Here is a 26,227-nt window from a genome sequence, read left to right on the forward strand (position 1 = left end):
TATATTTAAAGTATCGTACGAGTCTGGGCTATCATGTCATAAGTTACGAGGGAAAGCCAATGAAATAGTCAGCAAAAATGGGTTCAAGAAGCAACTGAATGAGGTGGCAATGAGACCTAGCAAAAGGGTCAAAAGTCTCAATACTTCTCCTAACCATTCTTATGTTCTTAAGATCTGAATTACCTTTTGTGTGGCTAATTTATTTGAAGAGGGTACAGATGATAAGTCTCTTAAAATTGCCAAAACCTCCAGTGTCAAATGCTGACTGAACAGCTTCCATAAAACTCCGTGCTGCCTTATTGAGCTTTAGACATTTCAGAAGATTGACAGAGTTGGCCTTTGGCCTTTTCCACAGCACCGTATGTATACACAAACTTGGGTTTGAAATTCCGATTGTTTACAGGCCAATAGCATTCACTTCATCTGAAAGGTACATAACACTGACCTAGCCTGGAGCATGTTAGGGAGGGAAAAAGAAACGGACTGCAACTGTTTGGAAAGTCTTGTTTGAATCAGGGTGCAAACATCAGAATATGCTTTCAGATAGTTTCAGAGCAATTCTCTCCACTTTATTTTTTTCAAAAAGAAAAGTTGATTTCTCTGGTCTGAGCTGAGTTAAATGATCTTAGCTAGAATGATGGTTAAAACACTAATTAGCCTCAGCTTTCCTGGATAAAGGGGTGAGGGTAAAATGAACTGGTTTCTTTGGTGCATCCCCATAAAGCTGTGGAAAAATTCTGAACCTGCTATGAATTAACCTGCATCCTACAAATACACGGCCACTACACTTCACATTAAAACTCTTTGGGATATCTTGACAACAACATGAGGTGTTGAATCAAATGCAAAGATTAAATATTCTATTGTGCTGCAATTGACTACAATTCAAACATTTGTGAGATTAGGTTACATAGATTTTTGCTTTTTCAAACACATCTGTTACCATATTGCATGCTTTAATCAATAATTGCCTCTTAAAATCTCGTAATTGTGTTCATATAGGATTAATAAGACTCAGTGGTGTTTAATCAGGGTCTTAAAGTGCAGGTTGACTTGTAATTGGTATCCTGTGTTTGTTGTGTTTTGAAAAACATTGCCGTTATCCTGTGGCGTGTGGTTGCTATGAAGGAATGTTGGACCCCTAATGGTTGTACATAAGCCTCTGAAAATAAAACCCAGTTAATGTAACCTGTTATGGCATATCATCATAACACCACCGATGACTATTAGATGACAGTGTATTGGACTCAGTTAATACTCGGAGAAAGAGAGAATTTAATTCCCTTTTGTAAACAAAAGTTTTTTTTAAAAAAATAATATAGCAGTGCATTTTGCTGTCAGTTATTTAATTTAACAGTTCAACATCTTTCGGAAAATGTTTTGTGTGGATATACATTAATGACACGGTCTCTTTTTTTCCCAACTCTTTGCCATTCTAACATTCATAGTCAACACAATTAGACTAAAGTTCGGTTTTACTTGTGAGCTAGCTGCTGAAAATTAGGACCAGTCTCGGAGTATTTTTTAAAACCTAATATACTAATACTAAATCCAGGAACTGTATGGTGCATATAATTAAAACAGCTATGTTTCCCAAGGTCTTATTGTTCCTGATGTTTATTGTTTCCCAAGGTCTTATTGAATTCTGATGTTTAACAACAAATTCATATCAAAGGGGAGGGTCAGGGTGCAGATAATCACTTTTCCAGGCAAGACAGAATTTTCCTTTTGAGTACAATGACCCCCAGACTGGGTTATATTTTTCCTAATTTAAAACTGTCAACAATATTACTCTGGTCCAGAAAACAAGAAACAGTGTTGGCATCTGGTTTAAATGGTTCTCCAGATTTACAAAGTTTGAAGGGGAAGAGAAACAGAAACATTTACTATATTTGAATAAGTGTTATGCTCATTTAAAGAGTTTCTGAATGGTTGGTCATGTCTGTATTGGGATATTTACAAGTGCATTGTAACAGTTGTAGTTCAGCTGCTCATTCTTCTGTATTTCTAACCAAAATATTTTTAAAGAACAAGAGCCCTGTTATAGCACCCTTCGATACAGCACTTTCTTGCTTGTAATGCGGGTTAGGGTCACGAAATGCCGACTCCCGACGTGAAAGGCGCTCTATGAATGAAATCTTGTTGTTGTAATGTAACTGACTCTACATCAACCCAGTCCTTGCCAGGATCCACTGGCACCCTATTGGAGAATAGTTTAAGGTCCTCACATTTAATTGCAAATCATTTCACGCCTTAAGCATCTCGCTACCTCTTCGAATTGTTTACATCCCATCTCACGACTCGCCACCTTCGCTCAGCTGGTTCAAGCCTTCTATACATCCCTGGTCCCCTCCGCTCCATATTGGCAGCCGTGCTTTTAGCCATTATGCCCCAAAACTACAATTCTTTGCCTCGTATCTAAATACCTTCCACTTTGACTCTGCCAAAGGTCACCTTCCTTCTCTCTCCGGGTCTGCCACACGCCTAATAATAATCCCTCCAAAACCAAAAACAATAATAAAATTGGCATTTTCAATCTACGACTGTTTGTGGGACATTGCTGTGCGCAATTGGCTGCCGCGTTCGCCCACAAATTTACAGTCAATTCACTTTACAGTGTGTTCTGTGAAGCGCTTTGGGACGTCCTTCCGACGTGAAAAGCGCTATATCAAATGCAAGGATTATTATTATTATTATTATTATTATTAAGTACTTCGAGATACTACCCCATGTGAAGGGCATTATATAAATGCAAGTGATTGTTGTACTGAAAGACGACAGTAATTTGCTCATGTGTTATAGGCTTTTCTGATTCAAATATCACGATGAGGATAACACCTGGTTAATAGTGACTAAATGAAAATTTTGATATTTTCATATTGCAATTGTTGGGTGTCTAGTCTGATTTATTCAGTGCATTGATGTTTCAGGGGTTCAAGGACTATTGGACTAAGACTGTAGCCTTAGAAATCACTGTAATGGAATTAGAATTTGCAGGTCATGAAAAAATAGTGTGATAAAGAACTGGAAAATTGTGCTTTTTTTGTAGCTGCCTAAATTTCTTCAGAGTGTAGTCTCTTTGTAACAGGATCACCTGCCTCTGACTAATTTTATGTGACATGGTCCCACAGTCTAAATGCATTTTGTTCAGTTGTGTTGCTGACGGTCTGTTTTTTGGTGATGTGCAAAGGATTGGTGTTCTCGAGAATAAGATACGGGTTGCTGGAACATGTTGAATTTAAAGTTGGCACCTGGAATAATTGTTTGTCAATCTGAGTTAACGCAACACATAATATCGAAAGGCTTTTTTATTTTGGCCCATGGTTGTATTTTCTCTGTTTTTCATTATATAAAAAAAACTTTCAGTGAACAGAAGAGTGTTGTTGCAAAGTGAATTTGATCATGTGATGCAACTCGTAGTCAAAAGTAGTCTTGTGCAAAAAAGGTGTCAGTAATTTAAAGGTCATTGTGATTTGTGTAATATAAAATCTTAGAAACTTTAAAGGTGTAAATGGGATGTTTGGAGCCTATTTTAAAAAGACCAAGTGTGCTTGGTTTAGTTTTCAATTGTAAAAAAATGAGGTCTGTCCTGCCCTTTACATGAGGGAGCTCTAAATATTGTATAAAACATAATATTTTTGACTTGTAGTTCACTTCTCTGACTTGTTGATGTTATTGCAGGCTTAGTTAGTCTATTCACAAGCAGCCAACTCAACAATGTGGCAGCCTGCAGGTGTCAAATACTTCTTAATGCTTTTTTAAATGAATAAGAGTTCCGCCAAGTCCTGAAAAATGTTTTGCGCATTTTTCCTCTTAACATTAATTTTCACTTAATACCCCATCCAGGAGAACAGTATTGATACAGAACATCTTCTCCATTTAATTTGGGCTGTTAATATCCTAAATTGTGCAATGAGGGTAAAGGGCATTTTAGAATGAGAATTGTGACAGCATTTTTTCTTTTCCTGCTTGAATAGTTTTTTGGTTATTGCTTGATAAACCTGCACAGATTATGTCACAAGAACCTTAAATATCTTGTGATTTGTGTTACACTGTACTGATTCTAGGTTTGTTTATCCTGGACTGACAAAATGATGATCAGAAGCCAGAGTATTCAAAATAAACTTTTGTTTTTAGATCCTTCTATTTCTGTATTTTCCAAAATTGCTATAACTGATGAGGAGAGGGCTATTTTAATACACTAACGTTAGAACAGCAGCAATATGCTAAAATAAACTTGCTGACTGCTGAAATGAAACCTGTTTGTGGTTTCCTTGCATCACATGGCTCCATGTGCTGGACCAGTGGCTGAAACAGTACCTGCTGACAAACGTCCCCAGTAAAACACTTATATTTTAAATAACAAGGAATTTCAAGACCGTGATCTATTCTGATGACCCCCTGAACTGAGAATGCATCTTTAACAGGTTTGAATTTTATCAATCCGAAGAGGCAGTGTAGCAAATTGCAAGACTAACACTGTCCCTCCCTTGCCTCCTTCAAAGCACGTCTCAACACTCTCCTCCTCGACCCCTCCTACCCCTACCCTCCTTGCCCTCCACCCCTGATCCCAACCCCCTGCTTGTGTCCACATCCCTGACTATCCAGCGTCTCGGGCCGTCCTCCTGACGTGAAAGATGGTTTACAAATGTAAGTTGTTGTTGTTCATCCGTATTCTTAATCTAGCGTTTACTGCTAGTATTATTGTGGTGTGCCTGGGAGTTTCTGGCTGATTGCTCTCCATGTGGAGGTTTCCATCAAATTCGTTCTTGACCAATGCCCATATCTAGAGAGGTGTTTTGCAGTATTGCAAGTAGATTGAAAATTGTGGAAACATAATAAATATTTTTGGTTTGTAATTGTAAGATATAAAGCAATGATGTACGAGATATATAGAACCTCATCCTCATTTTTAATCACTTAAAGGAACAGTGTGCCAGAGACAGAATTTGTTGTTGAACTTCACTGTTTTCAGCTACCTACAGTTTGCTGTTGTCCCTCGCCAATCTGCGCCTAATACTCTCTTAGGTAGATATGAGTTTCATGTATGAAAGATGAAGTGCGCATTCCATTCAAGACATTAAAATTTCCATGTGTAGCTGTCATACATGAAACTCTTTCTGGTTTGGAGACTCTTAAACATGGTGATGAGTTTCTGCAAGTGTCAGACACCTGCCTGACCAAAGAGAAAGTTTACTGTTCAGCTCATTATATGGGGTAATAAATGAGTTTGTGGTTGCGTTTTTCGCTACCTATACAACCGAAGGTGAGACCAGCTGAGTAAAAATGTGCTGCTCTATTTGTTTCTAATTTGTTTTCTTGCACCTGCAGCAGCAGTCCCTTTGGTTAATGACTTGTATCTTTATATCAGCTCTCTCACATTGTCCATCCCAATTAACTCCTTCCAGCCATCTTGCGCTACTGCTGTATCAATGTGCTCAAATGTTAAATATTTAGCTATTAAAATAGCAACAAAAAAAGCAGAATGAGGGTGTTGGAGAACAATAAGAAATGTGAATGAGATTTCTTTGTAATATCTTCATTTACTCAGTGTAGATACTGATCGTGTCTATAGTTTTCTGCATGTGAATAAGTAACTTTGTGTGCTGTTATATCCTATGCACTTTAGATTATGACTCCAAAACATAATTTAAAATAACTAATTGCACATCAGAATCTGTTAAGAAAATATTTACAAGACTTTCACTGGGGTATAGGAAGGTTTGCTGGAGTAACATTTATAGTTCATTTGTTTCAGAAAGTTTTTAATGCTAATAATAGTTATTAATCAGACAACAAACATCTTGTTCCTGTAAGCAGAGTAAATACTGAATAATCTGAAGTTACTATAAAACACCATTTAATTCAATAAAACAGTCGAATAGCTCTGTTATAAAGATTGAATGCGGTTTTGTTAAGAGTTTTGAATTTGTGGTTACTTTAACTTTGAACACAAATTGTCTCAGTGTTAGACGTTAAAACTGATGATCTTTTATTACGATTCTGATCTAAGGAACCAATTTGTTGTTCAAACTCAATTTTGCACAAAATGAATTGTGAATAAAAGTGACTCATTGGTAGTTATGGTGTACAGTTATGTTGTTCCTCATGTCAGCTCTCCATGTCTAAATTGTATGACAGGACAAGGCAGCAGATGAGACAAGCTGTCGCTCAGCCATTCTGGCCTTTTGAAGGGAGGCCATGGGAGGAAAAGGTGCTGCAAATAGGCTGTGAAGTTTACATACACTGCCCACTGTTAAACAGATTACCTCTAATGAAGTGTCTAATGCTCAGCCTGCATCAGCCTAATCCTAGGTGGCAGTTTGTCCCTCAGCTGCCAAGAACCACCACCCTCTGGCCTTATATCACCAATGTCTTCACAGTGCACTGGGAGGTGCCTGGCTTTAATAAACCAAGACAGTGTGTGATCTGACATGCAAATGTAGGTCATTGCATATGTAAATGTGTGATTACAGACCTGCATGCCAGAACACATTAGTGAGACTTTGCTCTCAGCATGTGGTTGTCATAGTTCCTCAAAAGCTGATGCTAACATTTGTCAAGTTATCACATACGCCAAAAAAAGCATAGTGCTGAAATGTGGTCTATTTAATGAACCTGTAATTCATGAATTCAGAAATATTTACAACAAATATACACCATGCTGTTTTAAACTCCCATGTTTTATGTTTAGTTCTAGCACTGCATATACTATTACTGTCAACTACATTCTGATAATTGATGGGCAGTAATTGTGGCTGTTCACATCAGAAATGTTTTCCCTCCCCCACTCTTTGCCTTTCTGCCTCTATTTTCTTTGTTCTTTTATTCTGATTGCAGTATTCAGAGCTGTCAATCATTCACAATCGTGCATGCTGTCTGTATGCAAAGAATAATTTATATGTATGAATGTTGCTCGGTTGCACCCCACACTGACTCAATTTTAACTCAAAATATAAATATTTTGCATTATTGTGTACTTTATTTTCTCATAATCAGGATGTAAAGTTCCTTTGTACGTTGTCGATGCTTATTTAGTTGTCCCAGTTAATGTTTAACATTCATGATGGGGTAGAGATCGCAGCTGAGCCCATGGCAATATGTATAATACCTCACCCTTGAAATTATTTATTCAGGAATTACAGTTTCAGGATTTTCTTTAGAGGCACAGTTGGGAAAAGGAGAAGGCATCCACATTTGAGTCTATTGGTGTGTTTTTATGTCAAATTCCTGACTAGCACAGCAAATCTTGGGTAGCAGAAGTATGTGAATCTTGAGCAGCAGCTTTTATTGTTGGAAATGTCTCTGGCTTCTAATTGGATTGCCAGTTTTTTTTACCATTGAGTAATAGTGTATTTTTAAACTTCTTTGTATCCCCCTCCCTGTCCAAGTTCCACAAAAAAAACACAACTACCTGGTCTCCATCATCCTTCAGTAGAGAAGTACACAGAAGAGGTTTCAAGCAGATTGGCATCTACATTCTAGACCCAAGTTTGTTCACGACCTGGGGAGAAATTAATTATTGGGGGAATTTACCTCCAAATAATTGAACAAAGGAATAATTTGGCCACATTCTTGTCAACTGTTTTAATATTTTTAATGAGTGATTGTATTTGCACAACGTCTACTCTCTGTCTCACAAATCCAAATGAATGTTTTAAGTGTTAAAGAAGCACAAATTAAACACTAGGATGCATATTCTACAGTTTTCCAGTTTAGCTTATTTTCCAGAACCAGACAATTCTTGAAATGGGAGTTGTAGTGAAATTGAAAGCATGTTTTTGTAAATTCAGTTTAAAATCAAGGTGTTAAATGGGAGAATACTGTATCTGTCAAAAAACATTAATCTTTTTACTGAGGTTTCTTTGTGACATATGTTTTCTGTCGGGCAGCATTTCTAAAAGTCACTCTGTAATTTTTTTTATTGTAGCCTACTACAAAGATTTAGCAAATTGCACACGTCTTTCTTTTTTTCATTGAAGTACTGTATTAACTGAGTTATATTTTGTGGAATAAAATGTGATTACAATTAGCAAAGAGTTAAGTAAATACATTAAGTAAGGCCTAAACATTGAAGTTGAATATTTATTGCAAAAGGTTTCTGGCATTTCCTTTAGGTTAGTTAGAGTTCCTAATTTCAAGATTGGAGGGAGCAGAGAGGGGAAAGCGAGATTGAAATGAACTGATTAGTGTCTGGATCCAAGGCTTGCTGGAGAAGAGAAAACTATGACGTTGGCACAGTTTGAGACAGGAAGATAGATCTGTAGGAGATTGAAGTAAGAAATAAAAATATAGTACTGGAGGTGCAAATAGATTTTAAACGTTGTACATTCATTGAGGCAATTGTTTAATATTCTTAGTGTGTTTTTTTTAATTAAAGCATTGCTATTCTATTAGATAATGAAGAGTTGATTCAGCATAAAACCTGAGAAAATCAATTTCTCTGATGACTGATTGAGTGAAGTCCTGGTCTAGTGCAGTGCTGGATAATGCTAACCAAAAGGTTCAGATTCCTATTCGGTGTTGAGCTTGCAGCACTTGGCGAATTCAGCATTTGGAGCACTACAAAATATACGGTCAATTCACTTTGCAGTATATTCTGTGACGTGCTTTGAGACGTTTCGAAGATGTGATAAGGCGCAATAATAAATTCAAGGATTATTATTATTACTCCAATTTCCCTCTACTTTTCGACTAGGAAGGGATAATCGATCAGGATTCTCACTTAAATTGAGAGAAGTTATTTCCATTGATGAGGGAGTAAGTGACGTAGGGAAATAGTGAAAATGTAGCCATAAAAACAGTGAAAGGACAAGTTAGGGGTTATATTTTCACTCAAAGAGTTGGTGGGATGTGTAACGAAGCATTGCCAAGAAGACGGAGTCCATTGTAGCTTTCTAGAGGGAAGTAAGTAAGATATATGAAAGAGAAGACATCAAGATTATGGGGATAAGGCAAGCAATGAGACTCAGGTGATCTCCTTGTTCTGTGAGCTGGTGCAGACTCAGTGGGCTGAATGGTCTCCTGTACTGTAGATTTCTGTTTCTGGTCTGATCCACAGAACCTTACTTAAAAGTGCTCATGTGTGGGCATCAGATGAGGACTTGATCAGCATGCTATTCAACAGTGTGTGTGGGGGGAGACGGCTAAGCAATTATGCCCTGTATAAAAAAANGGAGCTAAACACCTTAATTATGGGGTTATAATTTAAAAGATTTATTTCAAAGGATTCTCGTACATGTATATGATCAAGATGGATTAATTGAATGCCCTGATCCCATTCCTGTGTTCCAATCAGTTTTTACTGCTGACTGTATTTGACTTCTAACTTTTCTATACATGCAGAAACCTCTCCGTCCAGATTTGGGCCTGAATACACTAGGAAACTTTCAGATCGAAAAGAAGATTGGCCGTGGACAGTTCAGTGAAGTCTATCGAGCAACATGTCTACTAGATGCAATGCCAGTAGCATTGAAAAAAGTGCAGGTAGGTAATGATTTGAAATATTAACAATATTATTTACAATATAAGCAGTCAAAACACATATACAAACATCTGGAAGTAATACTGTAGGCACGCAGGTCTTTCTGAATCCTCAGATCACAAGGAGACTTACTTTGTTTTAGAAATCTGTTTTCAAAACCTTGTTTTAGAAAGTGTGTATATCCAAGAGAAACCATTACCTTCAATATTGGTCAGAACTTGAAAGGGTGGTAAAATCAGATTTGATAATAATTAATATTATCATATAAAAAAAGTAGGTTTTTAAATGAAAGATGTATTTTCTCATATTTGAACCTAGATATTTGAAATGATGGATGCCAAAGCTCGTCAGGATTGCATAAAAGAAATCGATCTCTTAAAGGTAAGTAAGATGACTTGTGATAGATTGAGAGAAGAGTAAGAAAATATGGGTTGAGAGGAAGAAATACTAAGAAACTCATCTTGATATATACAATTGGACTTATTGTCACAGATATCAAAATGGTGCCAAGCAATCTATATATTGTTGCTGGGTCACTTAACTAGCTTAAAATGTTGAAGGGAAGCCTGTCCCTTTACCAGCACATGAAATCCATGCCCATTGCAGGTAGCATATTCTCTTGCAGGGGGATACATGTTTTCTCCTTTGTTCCTGGGCAAGAGAAGCCACCCATAAGGAAGTGTTACGAACAAGACAAATCGGACTCAGAATTTGATGGCAGTTTTGTTGGTCTTGGTGTCCTGATTCAGATATGCATCTCAGACAATTCAAACAATTTTGAATTATTTCCAAGTTCTGAAAATGATGATATAGATTCACGTATTCCTGTCAAACTGAAGAACAAAAGATCATGGCTTCAAAATTGAGGTGACAAAAATAAATGAAAAACGCAAAAGTTTTTTTGCAAATAGAGCGGTGGGCATTTGGACGAAACCATGGGTATGGGTGATAAAATAAGGAGCTGCAAAGCAACCCTAATATAAGGTGCCTCACGAGAGCATGACTTTGTTTAACTGCAATTTGGCAAATTCTTAAATATAGCTGTAATTTTGAAAACAGTTTTCTCTTAAGTTCTTTTTAAGAGCTACAGAGAACTTGAAAGTTAATACCTCATTCAACAATTTGCCAAATTCTGCTCACACTAAAATATTACATAAAGAGAGTAAATCTAGACCCAGGTGCAATTTCTCCGTACACTATTTTTTCTTCTGGGATCTGAAAACCTGTTCAGTTCAGACTGTTGAATAAGTCTTCGTTCTGTCATTTGTGAAGTTGTAAGAGAAATGAATTTGGACCCTTTCAATTGGAATTCCTAATGTACGTAAATCTACACCATAAAACTGTCTGTTATTTGATACACTGTTAGAAATGAAAGGCAAGACTGTAGTATTTTCCAAGAAAATCATTGAACCATGCAAAAAGCCACAATGACTAATATTTACAAGGTTTATTATTATTTAAGTAGTTGGATAATATGTTGATGTCTTTTGCAGCAACTGAACCATCCAAATGTAATTAAATATCTTGCGTCATTCATTGAGGACAATGAGCTAAACATTGTTCTAGAGCTCGCAGATGCTGGAGACCTTTCTAGAATGATAAAGGTAGGAATCTTCAGCTTATACCCCTCCCCTTGTGTATAACTAATGACAGAACATTTGTGTAGCTTTTTGAATAATTGTATCATTTTTCTAGCAGTCAGTCTCATGAGTATTATTAAAACTGTTTAGTCTTAGATTGTACATTGCTATAATCTATGGATAACCATATATTAATTTAATAACGTGTTGCTATGGTAACATGTCAACAAATCTTGATAGCAGTGTGCTTAGCTGAAAATATGACGGCGTTTTTACGAAAAANTATTGCTGTGCGATGTTACTGCAGGATTGAGTATAAACAGAAAAATTCTCTGGTTACATTTTATACATGTATGTAGAATTACAAATATTCTTAATATTTCGTCTGGTTGTATAATTTTTTTTAGTGTTCCAATCAAAATGGTTTAAAATTTATTTTTGGGGGGCAAATAAGCCTGACTGAGAATCTAGGTTGGAGTTTGACCTTACAACCATTTTGATTAGGTACTAGAACTTTGATACGAAGACAGAAATTATTCACTTCTTATTCAGGTATTATCTTCATAAGTAGGATGTTATTATTATCAATAATTTTTATTTAATATGAATACTAATTATCTTATAATATTAATAATCCTTGCATTTGAAAATAGCGCTTTTTATGTCGGGATGTCATCTCAAAGTAGATTTACTCAAATGTGATTTTACTTACTATGCAGAAAGTACTATATAGAAATTGTATGCATTTTTAAAAATCCTACAATATGATTGTGTACAAAATGCACTCTACACATTCAAGTAAATCTACTTTGAGATGACCTCCCAACATGAAATTATCAAATGCAAGGATTTGTTACCCCCACAAAATATAGTCAATTCACTTCACAGTATATTTTGTGAAATGCTTTGAGACGTCTCGAAGACATGATAAGGCGTTAAATCAAACGCAAGGATTATTATTGTTCAACATTTTTTCTTCATATTTATTGTTGAGGATTTGTGAAAACTGGGTGCTTGTCCTAAGTCAATAATAGCTTTAGTTGGAATGCCTCATCAGGTTGAAGCATCTCAACAATAACCTACAAACTGAAGAGTAAAATGTAGCTGTTTCGTGGTGAATTTGGATGATGAGGGTAGAATACTGGCCAGGACACCAGGGGAGAAATCCCTGATCTCATTCTACTTCCACATATAAATTGGATTGTGTTTTCGTAAATACACCAAACTATTTCTCTCATTTTCTCTGGTTCATTAATCCCACACAGCACATTGATCCCTACCTCATTTATGCCACATGTATTGTGGATACATTTTATAGGGACTAGCTGCTATTTAGGGACATTTGCATGTGTTATTCAATAAATAGATCTGTCCAGAGGCTTATTTTGCCAAATGGAGAATTGCCCTAGAGGAAAGGGTTCAATTCATGCAAAGTGCTGCAGGTGCTTATCTGTCAGATATATTGTAACTGTTTGCAGTACCAATTATAACACTTGTGTAGTTTCAGAACTGGAAATAAAAATATTTTTCTACGTTTGCTCATTTCCTAGTTATAATGAAGTGGAAGTGTTGCTATATGGCATAATCCATTTGAATTGTATCTGATTTTGCATTTGTATTGAAGAAAATACTCAATGAACATTTCAGTGATGTAAGGTCAGAAATGAGGAAGACCAAGGACTTTGAACTTTCAATATAGTTACTACTTCTTGTTGTAATAGGTACCCATATTTCACAGGTTTTAATGCAAAATTCTGTTATTGAAATACGCTTCTCATATTTAATAATAATCCTTACATTTGATACAGCACCTTTCACATCAGTGGGTGACACGCTGATTCAACGTGCTTGACAGGATATACTGTTATACAGTGTGGATATAGTATATATTGTTTTACTCTATTATATACTGTTATATTTTGAAACACACATTTACTACTGTAATATACTACACTCATTTGTGTAACTCACCAGTTGGTTCAGCTTAAACTGTTGCAAAGCTTTCCAAAGCTGCCTGTTGGACTAAGTATTGGTATTCACAGCAGTAGTTTTGCTCTCACAATTGGTGTTAAGTGTAGTCTTAAAATATTTGAGTTGGCTGATATTTAAATCAGTTGTGTAGAAATGTATGTAGAATCTTTGATTGCAATATCTCCCAAATTGCATGCATTGATAATGCAATAATGGCCTTGGTATACAGTTATAATAAACATAGACATTGGGCTAAGAATGTTTGCTATTAGTCTTCATGATAACTATAATGTTGAAAACAAGAAAAGGGGACGTGCCAAATTCAGTTGTTTGAAAATGTTATCAACTTTTTATTATTGGAAAATGTTGCCAAGGTAAGCAGCTTTACTGACTGCCAGAAATTACCCTTTACCTTTCTTAGAAGATATCAATCCTGGTTATTAAAATCCAATTTAGCAATCTTTGAACCTATATATTTGTATATTAAAAATATAGGTGTCAGTGGGCTTGATTTGTGATAGATTGTAGAGGACTGCATTCTTTTTGGAAAGCTTTGCAACAGTTTAAGTTGAAAGAACTGGTGGGGTAAACTAATGAGTTGCAGTATAATACAGCAGTGTGTTTGTGTATTTGAATAGAATTGGGGCAGCTTCCTTGGGCTGCTTATTTCACTTTCTTCCCCTCAATAATTGTTAGTTAAGTTCTATAGTTTTATTTATTCAGTGTTTACATTCCCAGATAACCCTGTTGTAGTCTTGGTCCATTATTATAAACACCACATTAATTGGGAGTATGAAAAATTGACGATCTCTGGGTTATCAGGTCGGTGCTGGGAAGTGATGTTAGTGGAGCTTCCTCTGCATGCTTACTGTACAGGATGTGGTGTTGGTGCAATCTGATGACCCAGAAGCAGACATTTTTTAAACATGAGAAGCAAGGTGGAAATGTGCTAAAATTACAGTAACCTTGGGACAACAGCGTACTGGTGTTAAAAGTGACCCCATATTCCAGCAAGGTACTTCATAACAGGGTTGCTCTGCACCTTCCTCTTTTTAAGTAATGTCTTATGTTTATTATGTATCATCCTCTAAAGTTGCAATTTCATCATGTGTTTGGTTTCATCTTTAAGCATTTGAAGAGACTGATCAGAATATCTTCTCTGTGGGTTCTTTTGGTCAATTTTACTTGTGAAATAATTTTTTTTTCTGAACCTTAGACCATGGAGAATTATCCATGAGTTGTGTTTATTTATATACTTTAATATTTCAACTGCAACAAAACTCTTGATTCTCAAAATGATTTCTGAATAACTTAAGAGAACTTGCATAGATTAACTTAGAAGATTTCCATTGCAAAAACCAATGTATCTCAGTCATAAGTTCTGTCAGGTTTTGTTGGAACAGGCAACAATTATTTTACACATAAATGTATGTGATGTATGAAAGTTTTGCCAGATTTATAAACATTTTAGATTTATAAAATTGCAGGTATTATTGAAACTACTTAGTTCTAATTCATTGAAATATCTAGCAAGCATTGCCAGTCCTTTCATTTTGTTTAAAATCACATTTTCTTTCTAGAAATTAATTTTAGACTTGTATTCAGAACGATACAGCTTGCATTCAAATTCAGTCCCAATTAAGGAAATTTGCATTGTTAATGTGGTATGGATGAATCCAAATGTGGTTAATTGGAATTGTAGTCCACCAACATTAGCTGAAAACATTTTTTTGCAATTTGTTATTGCTCGTTTTCTTGAAGAGGTTGAACTTAGAAACTCATTTTAGGATACAAATATAAATGGAAAATGACAAATATAAATGTCATTTGCCATTTATATTTGTGACCATCACATTTTCAAGAAGTGATTTAATGCCTTAATACAAAAGAAAGATTGACAACTAAGTTACTAAGAAAATAATTGTTTAATGAAAGTAGAAATCACAAAACATAAAAAGCACAACTAACTATTCTTAGATGATAATTGTAATTTCAGTTATAAAATGTTTAACCTCACAACTTCAGTAGCTTTGCATAGCTGTGTGATTATCTTTACATCATGTTTGGTCAGATTTGTTGATTCATTTTTGCCTTGACATTTAAATCATTAACTTATACACAGCTATTTATTGTGTTCTGTTGTCTCTCCATATAGCAGATTATGTTTTGTGATTTTTTTTTGCTTTTAGTGATTGTGCTTTTCATACACTGTGAATGTTATTAACTATGTTAATAATTGGCATCATTTGTAAGTTTGAATTTATTTTTGTTACTTCAGCAGTGAGTGTCTTAATCCAAATGTAATTTTTTTTGTTTATATACCTTTATTTGGATGTGCAAATATTGTTTAGAGCACATTTGTTTCTGAAAGGAAGCAGTTTCATGTCCTTACCGTCCTGACATCAAACAAACCTCTGATATGTAAATTCAACCCGGGAAAGAAAAGATGCAAAGCTTTATTTTGGATGGATGCCAAATTTTCTTGCACAGAATTGTATTTGAAACACAAGCTGAGTGAACAGCTGATCAATAATTTGCATGTGAACCAAAGTTGAAACATCTGGAAAAAAAATGTCGGATTTGAAAACTAAGGCCTAGTACACATCATTTGAAGGAAGAAAACAAATTTGAATTGTTTTAGCATACTGAAGTATAAAAGTATTACCAAAGATGAGCCATTATAGTGGTTTATTTTTTGTTAAACTAACATTAACACAGCATCTCGATGACTCCCTCTGAGTTTACAGGCCAAGTAAATAGTGTTTAACTCTTGCTGACATTTATTGTACCTTGGTAGAAGACCAGATGTCTAATCCTTGAGGTTTCTTCACTTATCATTGAGATTTAGCACTTTTTAAGTAAAATAAAATACTGTGGTTGCTTGAATAGAACCAGGTGGCTGTTCATGCCCCTATACTCCAGAACAAATTTATGAAAAAAAACTTGGCATGTTCAAGTTGAAATTTTTTCATAGAAAATAGGAAAAATTAGGATTTATGATATAGTGGAATCCCGTTGCATATTGGTTAGAGCACTCACCTCGCAAGCAAGAGGACCTGGTTTGATTCCTGAGCAGGGCGAAATTTAGGCAAGTTTCCTTACTCCACAATTTTCTCTAGCTAGCAGTAAGCAGGTTGTTAATTGATTGTCCGATTGCTTTTTGCTTTCACACTTACAATTCCACACCTGAAAAATATTACAGTAATAACCCTATCCAATTACAGCAATTATTGTTTTCTTTTGCATCAATGCAAGAACTAAGAATATACAGAACTTGTCAGCATACACCTGTCAAGAGACAAGCATTTCTACAGACTTTCCACCCATTTTCCACCCATGAAAAAATGTCTATGTTCAAGAACCTAAACCCTTTGATGTCCAAATATGATGATGTGTTTAAAGTTACTAAGTTTAAGAGAAACAAGTTTCTGCTTCTGATCACTAACCTTGTGCCCTATTTGCTTTCGTTTCTGTGGCACAGCGCATTTATAACAATCAAATGGAGCACAAGGCTAGTTTCATTATGAAATCTACCTTTATATTGCTTTTGGAGTTGTATAAATCTTTTTGCATTATTGAAACTGGTGAAGGGTAGTAAAGAATAATCATAAACTACAGAATTGTTTCTAAGAGTGAAGGCTAAATTGCCCCCCCACCCCCCCCCCTTGAAAAGAAGAGGAAGGTAACTTGCATATGCCAGAGAACACAGGCAAAGCTTTGGGCTCGGTGTGTAAAACAGGCAATAAGGACTAAATATGCTGTTATTCCATGTATCTGTTTTCAAATCATTGCAGCCATTGTTGCCTTAACCTTCCAAATATGAGCATTGTTTGCAATTTACCATTGATTTTACAATAAATTACTACTTGTATGCAAGTCAGAAAATGATAATAATAATAATAATAATAATCCTTGCATTTGATATAGCGCTTTTCACGTCAGGAGGACGTCCCAAAGCGCTTCACAGAACACACTGTAAAGTGAATTAACTGTATATTTGTGGGCAAACGCGGCAGCCAATTGCGCACAGCAATGTCCCACAAACAGTCGTAGATTGAAAATGACCAATTTATTATTGTTTTTGGTTTTTGGAGGGATTATTATTAGGCGTGTGGAGTAAGGAAACTTGCCCAAGGTTTCGCCCTGCCTGGAATTGAACTCAGGTCTCTCGCTTGCAAAGCGAGTGCTCTAACCACTGAGCCACAGGACTCCACGATGCTGCAGATTTTGTCCGGTTTGCATAATGACTACTAAAACAAATTGAACTAAAAGCAGATTTTTCTGATAATTAAAGCAAATTTGCTTAGGAAGAGGTCGGTGAGAAGTACAGAATGTTAAGAACTGGGCCAAAAGGAAAGTGTAGTCACAATTTCCCCTGAGTGCTAAAGAAAGCAATAATAATTCTTTTTTGCAACAATCTAATGTGTTATTTCTTCATTCTTAGTTTTTATCAATAAAATGAAAAAATGTAGATTGGCAGTAAAATGTACCTTTGAGTAACACCAATTAACTGTCGCAAAATTTGGCAATCCCCTGTAATATTTGGCAAATATTTCTACGATTTTCTATTTGCCCTTGTTCTGAGTAAAATATGTCCTATTCGGAAACTCGAATAATTAATCGATAACAAATCACCTGAATGAGATCAGGTAGCTCCTGGAATCTTCAAGAAGACGGTCGAGGGAATGGGTAAAGTTTGGGTTTGTAATTTTAGGAACTGCACATGAGCAATGGAGCATAGTAAATATTACTCTATTTGAAACAAATAGGTGAGTCTCGAAAATGGATATTATCTGCCAGTTCGCCTGACAACTGAGGTGGAAAAATACTTGCAAGCATTGTGCAAGATGCTATAAACTGTTCTCTGAAGAGTGTGGAGGCCATGAGGAGTATTAGGCAGCAATAAATCATGTTAAACTTGGAATTTTTTGAGGGGGTAACCAAACGATGGATCAGGACTTTCCTCTGGATACAATTTTCTTGTATGTTTAGAGGCTGAAGTTCTGCATGTGAGATTTAAAGAACATTGAAGTTCACAGGATTGGTGATAAATTGGCTATCAGGATTAAAAACTGGATTGGCTATCGGAAGCAGAAGGTGATGATAAAAGATCTGTCTGAGAAGCATTCAGTAGTCAAGTTCAACAAGGGTTTGTTCTGGGTTTCTGGGTACACTTCCACATGTATGCGGACGTTACCCAACTCTATTTTTCCACCTCACTTTGCGAACCCCAGTCCCCTGATGTTCTGTCGACCGGCCTGTCAGACCTCAGGAGCTGGATGAGCGTGAATTTCCTTCAGCTGAATGTTGACAAGATGGAAGCCATACTCTTTGGCTCTCGTCAACGTCTAAAATCACACGTTCTCACTTCCTCCACCTATCCAACCTCCCCCTAAAACTCTCCGAACCTGTACGCAACCTAGGCGTCAGGTTTGACCCCCAATTATCCTTCCTCCTCCAAATCCAGTCCCACACCAGCATTGCTTTCTTCTGCCTCCGACGCATCGCCCGTCTCCGCCAATACTCACTCCAAAAGCCGCTGAAACCCTGGTCCATGCCTTTGTCACCTCTCGGCTGGACTATTTAAATGCCTTCCTCGCCGGTCTCCCCTCAACTACCATTCATAAAATCCAGGTCATACAAAACTCTACTGCCCGCATTCTCACCCGCACCAAACTCCGCTCCCGAACACCCCGGTCCTTGCCAGACTGCATTGGCTGCCTATCCCAGAGAGGATCGACTTCAAGATCCTCACTCTTGTCTCCAAATCCCTTCACTCCTCCGCACCCCCCTACCTCTCTGACCTCCTCTCTCCTCACAACAATGCCTGTTGCCTTCGGTCCATCGGGACTGGCCTCCTCCTTGTCCCCCGAATCCTCCGATGTCTTCAGCCACTATGCCCCGAGGCTCTGGATTTCCCTTCCTCACTCCCTTCACCTTGACCCCTATCTTCCCACTTTCAGGTCTCGGCTGAAGACCTTTTTCACCGTGCCTTTGGTTACCTTCCTCCCCATCACCCTGGCTCGGCCCCAGGATCCGTTACTGTGAAGCGATCTGAGATGCAGTCCGGCGTGGAGGACGCTATATAAATCCAAGTTGTTGTTTCCTACTGTTCACACCATTCACAAATAATCTGGAGAGCACTTGTGATAAAAAGAATTGCTGACTAAGCTATGTGGCCAGATAATGAGTGCAGGAATAATTTATAATGTTTTAAAGGATCGGGACCATTTAATTAGAAAAGAAGAAAGAGCAGATTAATTTTAATGTAGATAAATATAAGGTAATGCATATTAGGTATTTGTGAATTGTGAAGGGGTGTTCTTTGTTAAAGATGGAACAGGAAAATGATTGAACTGATTTAGTAGAACATTTGAAAGCTTCCAACAATGTTATGATAATAATAATAATCCTTGCGTTTAATATGGTCCTTTTCACGTCTTCTAAACGTCTCAAAGCGCTTCACAGAATATGCTGTAAAGTGAATTGACTGTATATTTATGGGTGAAACGCGGCAGCCAATTGCGCACAGCAGTGTCCGACAAACAGTCGTGGATTGAAAAAGACCAATTTATTATTGTTTTGTTTTGGAGGGATTATTATCAGGCGTGTGGCGTAAGGAAACTTTCTCAAGGTTATGAGTTTCAGGTACATCTTAAGGATATTAAACTAAATTGTTTATTCAATTATACAGTTATTCAAATCATGACTCAATTATTGATCAAGAGAGATTTTAAGTATTGTCTGATTTTGTGCATGCTGCCTTCAGATGTGTTGAAATATCCCTCCTCTTTATCTCCCTTCCTCCATCTGCAATGGAGAAGTGGATGTATGGAACAGATTCAGTAAAACAATTTGCTCTGCCAATATAACTCATTCAACACCCCCCATGGATAAATTTGGAAAGATGAGAAAAAAAGTTTATAGGAATGAGAATAGACAAAGAATTAAATATTCCATTTTGGCCCCTGTGCTGATGGATCAAGGAAGTGCCATCTGTGGAAAGCAACCATGGTTTAATATTGGGGATGTAGGAATGAATGAATATTTTGGAGTTTGCTCAATTACCTCGACTGCTCAGAGAGTATTCATGCAGAACTTTACCTCAAGCAGTTAAAATCTGTGGAGTAGAGTCTTAATGATAGGGTAAATTATATGTGATCTGTTAAAAGGATTGGGCTCTATGGGTTTTTGGGGGTTTGACTGTTCTTTTTTGTTCTATGCCAACTTAGAGAAAAACTTATTTTCCTTGCATTTGAAAACAAGATATCTCTGGAAGAATCCAAAAAGTAGTTCCCATGATCATCATAATGTGCTTTCAATTGAAACTGTTTGTTTATAGAGTTCCCAGAAGAGAATTTCACTTGTGGTACAATGACGTATGTTATTTCAAAATGACTGGTTACATCGATTCACATCCTTAGGTGGAACAGAATCCTTTCTAAATATGGACAAATGAGTACGTTGAGGATTCGGAATTTGGGCGTTAGCTTTTTACAATAGCAAGTCAGTTATTGCACTGTTTCAGTAATTAGGCTTTTTTATAGTCATCACTTTGCAGGATTTTGACTGGACACACAAATGTTATTGACTTCGTAGTTTTCTCTGTTCTTTTCACAGCATTTTAAGAAACAGAAAAGATTGATTCCAGAAAGGACAATATGGAAATACTTTGTGCAGCTTTGCAGTGCCTTGGAACATATGCACTCTCGACGTGTCATGCATAGAGGTAACCTCAGTGTGGGATAGTATACTATGAAAATAAGGTTATAAAATGTTATGATGTATTATAAAATGTCCTGTTGTATTGGCCAAAATTTCAAGTTGAGAGTGTTGGAAACACAAGTAGAGTCTGTGCATATATCTGATCAGCATATTGTACTTGGAAAATGTTTATGTTTTTGGTGCTGTAACTTAACACAGGACCAAAGCAAGCTAAACCTATTTATCTGCTTGGACACAATTTATTATTTTCATTTCAGAAAATGTTTCTTGGCAAATAAAATGGACTCTTTACATATTGAGAATGGCTACAGAGAATTTCAACCTACCAGCTCCTGAACTATTTAATCTACTATATGAATAACTAAAAATTGTGTTGATTCTAAATGTATAAACAAGGCTTTTAGATTACAAACCCTGAATAAGGTTACAGTAACTTCCACCCCTATAATACTGAAGGATCAGATTTCCATATATTTAAATAGGCTGCAATCTGTCTTGCTGTTTTTGATCATCACTATCACTTCTAACATTTTCTTGTTGACATCTCTGAGAAAAGCTGCATTCAGCTTTGCAATATATCTGGTATTTAAACCAACCTTGATTTATCAAGTAATACATTCTGTTCTAGATCTTGTGCTAATTAACTCTTACCTTTGCTAGCTTGAATCCATTGCAAATAAATTCCTGTGAAATATTTAAAAGACGAACTTCATGGATTAGAAAGAGATATTGTCAGACTATTTGACATATTTATGGTATAACTGAGCAGTCCCAAACATAGTGCATCAAAAAATACTTACCTTTATGAGACTCAGTTGGTAAACCTACTGCCAATAGTGAAACTGAACTATAGATTCGGAAGCCCCCAGTTTTGATCCTCCTTGTGTGCTGACTGAGCTCATCTCGGTTGATTGTCCCTGGGGTAGGAAAAGTAAAATCAAGAAAAAAAGACAGGGAATGAACTGCTGAGCAATCACTATCCAATGACTGCTTGATTATGTGATTTTATATTATGTGAATATTTGGTAAGTACTCAAGAGGAAGAGTCATCTAACAGTTGAGGAACAAAATGGAGAGGGAAATACAAAAATAAGTCCACCTTGACAGGGTTTTTCTAGATTTGGGATCTCTAGCTGAGATTACCAAACACCCAATCCACTTCAAACGTTTTAACTCAAGTTCAATTCTGTTTCTCATTTGAACATTGAACAGTGCACAGGACTGAAAGGTGATATCTTAGAAAGCTATGATCACCGTCTCCATCAGGTGTGTATAAGGAGCACAGTATGCTTAGTTTAAATGCATCTGACAAGAAGCTGCTTCACAATAACACTTTCAGTCTCCAAGGTTATTATATCAATATAGATTCAAACAACCCTGGCTATCTGTTAACAGTCACAGGCTGAGTCTGCATGATGACAGCATGAATTTTACCAAAGAGTCTGAAACTATATTACAGTCTAAGGCTAAGCAGTAGCAAATAAAACCTCTAATTTGTCTGAATTTCCAGCTGTAATTGTTTCTATCAGGGGTGTACCATCCACTCATCAATTTATAAGCTGGATATGAGCAGATTTGCTGAATGATCATATATATCTTGTCCAATACGATGCTTTCCAGTGGTGATACAATACTATCTAACAGGAAGAAACCAGGCTGGTTCACATGTGATTTTACCCCACCCCCAAACATTGACTGTCGTCCTGAAATAATTGATACTCATTTATTTTCATAAACTTGTTCCTGGCCGACTCAAATTTGGTGAATGGTGAGTCAAGATCATGGTCAGGTCTATTTACATAGTAATCTTTCAGTTGTATATTTAGCTGCAAACAATAAAGAATGGACAGAAACCCAGATTTGCTGGGTCGCTCTACAGAATATTTTCATCAAACAAAATCCCAAATTAGTTTGATTATGGCCATATCCAGAAAATGTGTGATTGTTTTAATTCTATTGTGATTCTATTCAGAATGTTAGGAGTCTGCTCTTATTGCTTTTGTGTAATTGAAAGGGTTAGTTGAGGTGCACATCAGCGATGATCTAATTAAATGTCGGAACAGTTGCAAAGGGCTGAATGGCCTCCGCCTGTTCCTATGTCCTATGATGTAGCATGTCTTTTGCAGAAATTTGAATTGTATTCTGCTCTGCTACAGTTGGATACTGTGAATCAAAGTCAACATTTCATTCCACTTCCTACTAAACACCAACTGATCCCAGTGCCTTTCCCAGACCTCCTGGATTTTAGTATTAGATTTGTCCTGCATATTGATAAAAACTTTATAGATTTATGTCTGTTGAATAATTTAGAATACAAGATCTTAGAAAAGCGTATATCTCCAAATAAGGGAATAGTTTATATATTTTTAAAAAAACTTCTGCCTCAAGAATACAAATTCAAATTGAGGCTCTTAAACCTTTCTTGACATGTACAATTGTTTTTAAAACTTATATACCAACATCAATGTCCTCAGTGCTTAAATTGAGAGTTCATATGACTGGTTGGAGGTCTGTATGGTGATATATTGTGAATCATCAGCCAAGCTTGTAATGTGTGTTATGTTGTGCATTGTATTGGGCTGTAGATTTGAAACCACCTCCAAATTTCCAAATACAATAGTTAAAGGAGTGTTTTCCCCTCTGGTGTGATCTTGTACTTGAAATGTACTGTACATTAACTGTAAAACCTAAAACTAAATGTTACCTACTCAATTCTGAAGTTAGAATGAGGTAAAATCAAATAAGTTTGTTTATTTCTCCAATGACTAACACAAATTAAATAGTTCAGGTGATTCCTGTGTTATTGCAATTGTTGGAAGCAAAATATAAATGCATCTTTACTTGGATAGAAAAAGGAGACTCTGCCTCAAAAAAATGTTTTCCTCCTGACATGAAAGGCGCCATACAAATGTAATTTGTTGCTGTTGGTTTCTGTTTGTGGTAATGTCACTACTTCATATTTATTTCCATATAACCTTCTCTTCCCTTCCAGATATAAAACCAGCAAATGTGTTCATTACAGCAACTGGCGTAGTAAAGCTGGGAGACCTTGGATTGGGCAGATTCTTCAGTTCGAAAACTACAGCAGCACATTCTTTAGGTAAGCAGCCTTGCACAACATGAATCCATTTAATTACAGAAGCTGGATGCATTTCATTAAATGACTGAGACCAAAACCATGTGTCTGTTATAAATATGGCAGCAGCCAAAGACGAACTCTGCAACCACTGTTGGGTGTATCCATTTCATTGTGCAGTTACAGGGTTTCCTGTTTCTTTGACCTTTGCCATAGTACAGGGAATGCCTGGAAGTAACAAGTCCAGTCTTGCTACTGATATAGAATTCTGATACACAACAGTGTAATAAAGACCAAAGAGCCTGTGATGAATAGGCTGCTTCAAGACTTCATGCTGGGCTGACCTGTTGATCTTTTCATAAGGTTATAATGCAGAAAACAAGCTACTTTTTGTTATTGTGTTGCTATCATATATTGCAGATTGTGATTGCAGGAGGCAGTTTTACTATTTTTGGTTTTGTTTCTCTCTAATATTTCCAACAAGATATTCAGTTATCAGTAACAGGTTCCAAAGAATCTGAGCAGCGAACTGTTCATGATAAACACTTTCTGTAGGTTTGATCCAGATAGCAGTTGAGTTGTGTAGAGCATTGATTTACTTTACTTCATTATTGACTCCAATATAAAACTGCTCTTGCAGGATTCAACGTTGAAAAATAATGACTTCAAAATCGTTTACATTTTGGTATAGGGCAGACATAAATTCAACAAAGTTTGATTCAATTTATTTTGCTACAGAGCAAGACCAATCTTAGGTCAGTAGGACTTAGCTTCAATTTCCAGATCGTACTGAATGAGTATCTGCAATACTATTTTAATCCACCAATCAGGCTGATCGCAAGCTAATCTTCAAAGCTTTTCTTGTAAGATATGAACCCACAATTTTCCTACCAACAGGTTCTGTTGGTGTGTTAATTGAAAATCAATTATTGATGAATTATAATCCATATTGTAAGCCTACAGAACACTTTTTAAATGGTCCTTGAAGTCATACAAAATAACATTCATTTGCCTACAAAATCATTTATACTGTAGACATGAAACAACCCTGAGTAGAGATTTAAATAAAGTGATTTGATTGAGGGAGCCTTAAATCAGAGTTGTTACAAGCAGTTAGCTCCACAACTGAAGAATATCTGTGCACATTCCTTTGTATTAGCAACTTAGATGTATTAAATAGAAGTTTTCTTGGCATGTTTTAATATCCCAGTGGCCATTGGATCTATTGGATGGCTGAGGTTGTTATCTAATTTCTGTAATTATCTTTGGGTTCTGAAATTACCTTCCATCAGTGCTAACGGGTGACTCATGATAAAATGTTGTAGCAGTACACTGTCTTCCCACAGAGCAGAACTTTTGGAGTTTTCATGAAATTAGTCTAAACATATTACCCACTGACTTGACAGTATATTGCTGAAATAAAACTGGTTTGACGCTGTGCTAAGGAGGTATCTAGCATTAGCATTCTGAAAATAACCCGAGAAAAGTGGTGCCGTAATCTGCAGAACAGCCATTGGAATCTATGAACAAAATTTCTCAATGAAGTTGAATTGAATTTTTTTAATTTAGTGGATTACCTGCACACAGTATAGTTCTGATATGGTAAAAGTAGTGAAATTCCTTTTACAACTGAAAATCGGTCATAAAATCTAATTTTAAAATCTGCTAATATTAACTTCCGGCTTTGGGCTGTTCTGATATTTTCAGACTTGGTAGATGAGCCTTGGAGAAAGCATTCTGTTGTACACACTTTGAATCTTTGTTCGATTTTAAAGTTCAAGCAGTTTAATTTTGTTGACGTAGTGAGAGATGCGTTAAGTCAGCATATTGGACGAGGTGCACATTTATTCCCTGTATTGATAATAGGGCAACTTGATGTTGGAGAAATAAAAGCAGAAAATGCTGCAATTTTAAAACTTGTGTTGGTGATTCTTGAATCGTTTTTCTTTTGCTTTTGTTAAATGCCAGAGAAGAGGCTGCGTATTTTCAAGAAGGTAGCAGAGATTGGTTGTTTAATTTATTGACCATATTCATTGAGAGAGGAGTTTGGAGAGGGATTTAAACACTCCTGCAGTTTTTCAGCCTTAGGCATTATGTAATTTGCAAGCAAATTGCCATGTTTATTACTTGGCTCATATCTATCGGCCCATTGATATGACGATTTGGATATGATCCAAATGTCTTTGCACATACTGTATTGGCGCAGAAACTTCAGAACTAATAGCATTTATTTCCATACATTTGGTTCCTATGATCAAATATACACATATACAGTCAATTCACTTTACAGTATATTGTGAAGTGCTTTGAGACGTCAAGAAGATGTGAAAAGCGCTATATAAAATTCAAGGATTATTATTAATCATTTTTTTCAGGTGTATAACCAACCCT

The 26,227-nt window shown here is 36.3% G+C and overlaps 1 protein-coding gene across 3 annotated transcripts in view; it reads left to right on the plus strand.

Moving 5' to 3' along the window:
* nek7 (NIMA-related kinase 7) overlaps positions 1 to 26,227 on the plus strand; it is a 65,099-nt gene that overhangs the window by 20,413 nt on the left and 18,459 nt on the right. For all 3 annotated transcript variants that reach the window (XM_007887322.2, XM_007887324.2, NM_001292521.1), the window contains 5 exon segments: positions 9,346 to 9,486; positions 9,803 to 9,865; positions 10,978 to 11,088; positions 20,656 to 20,764; positions 23,753 to 23,860. In XM_007887322.2, coding sequence (XP_007885513.1) covers positions 9,346 to 9,486; positions 9,803 to 9,865; positions 10,978 to 11,088; positions 20,656 to 20,764; positions 23,753 to 23,860 — 532 coding nt within the window.

This window comes from Callorhinchus milii, unplaced genomic scaffold (genome assembly GCF_018977255.1).
Source record: "Callorhinchus milii isolate IMCB2004 unplaced genomic scaffold, IMCB_Cmil_1.0 Scaffold5, whole genome shotgun sequence".
Classification (NCBI taxonomy): Eukaryota; Metazoa; Chordata; class Chondrichthyes; order Chimaeriformes; family Callorhinchidae; genus Callorhinchus; species Callorhinchus milii.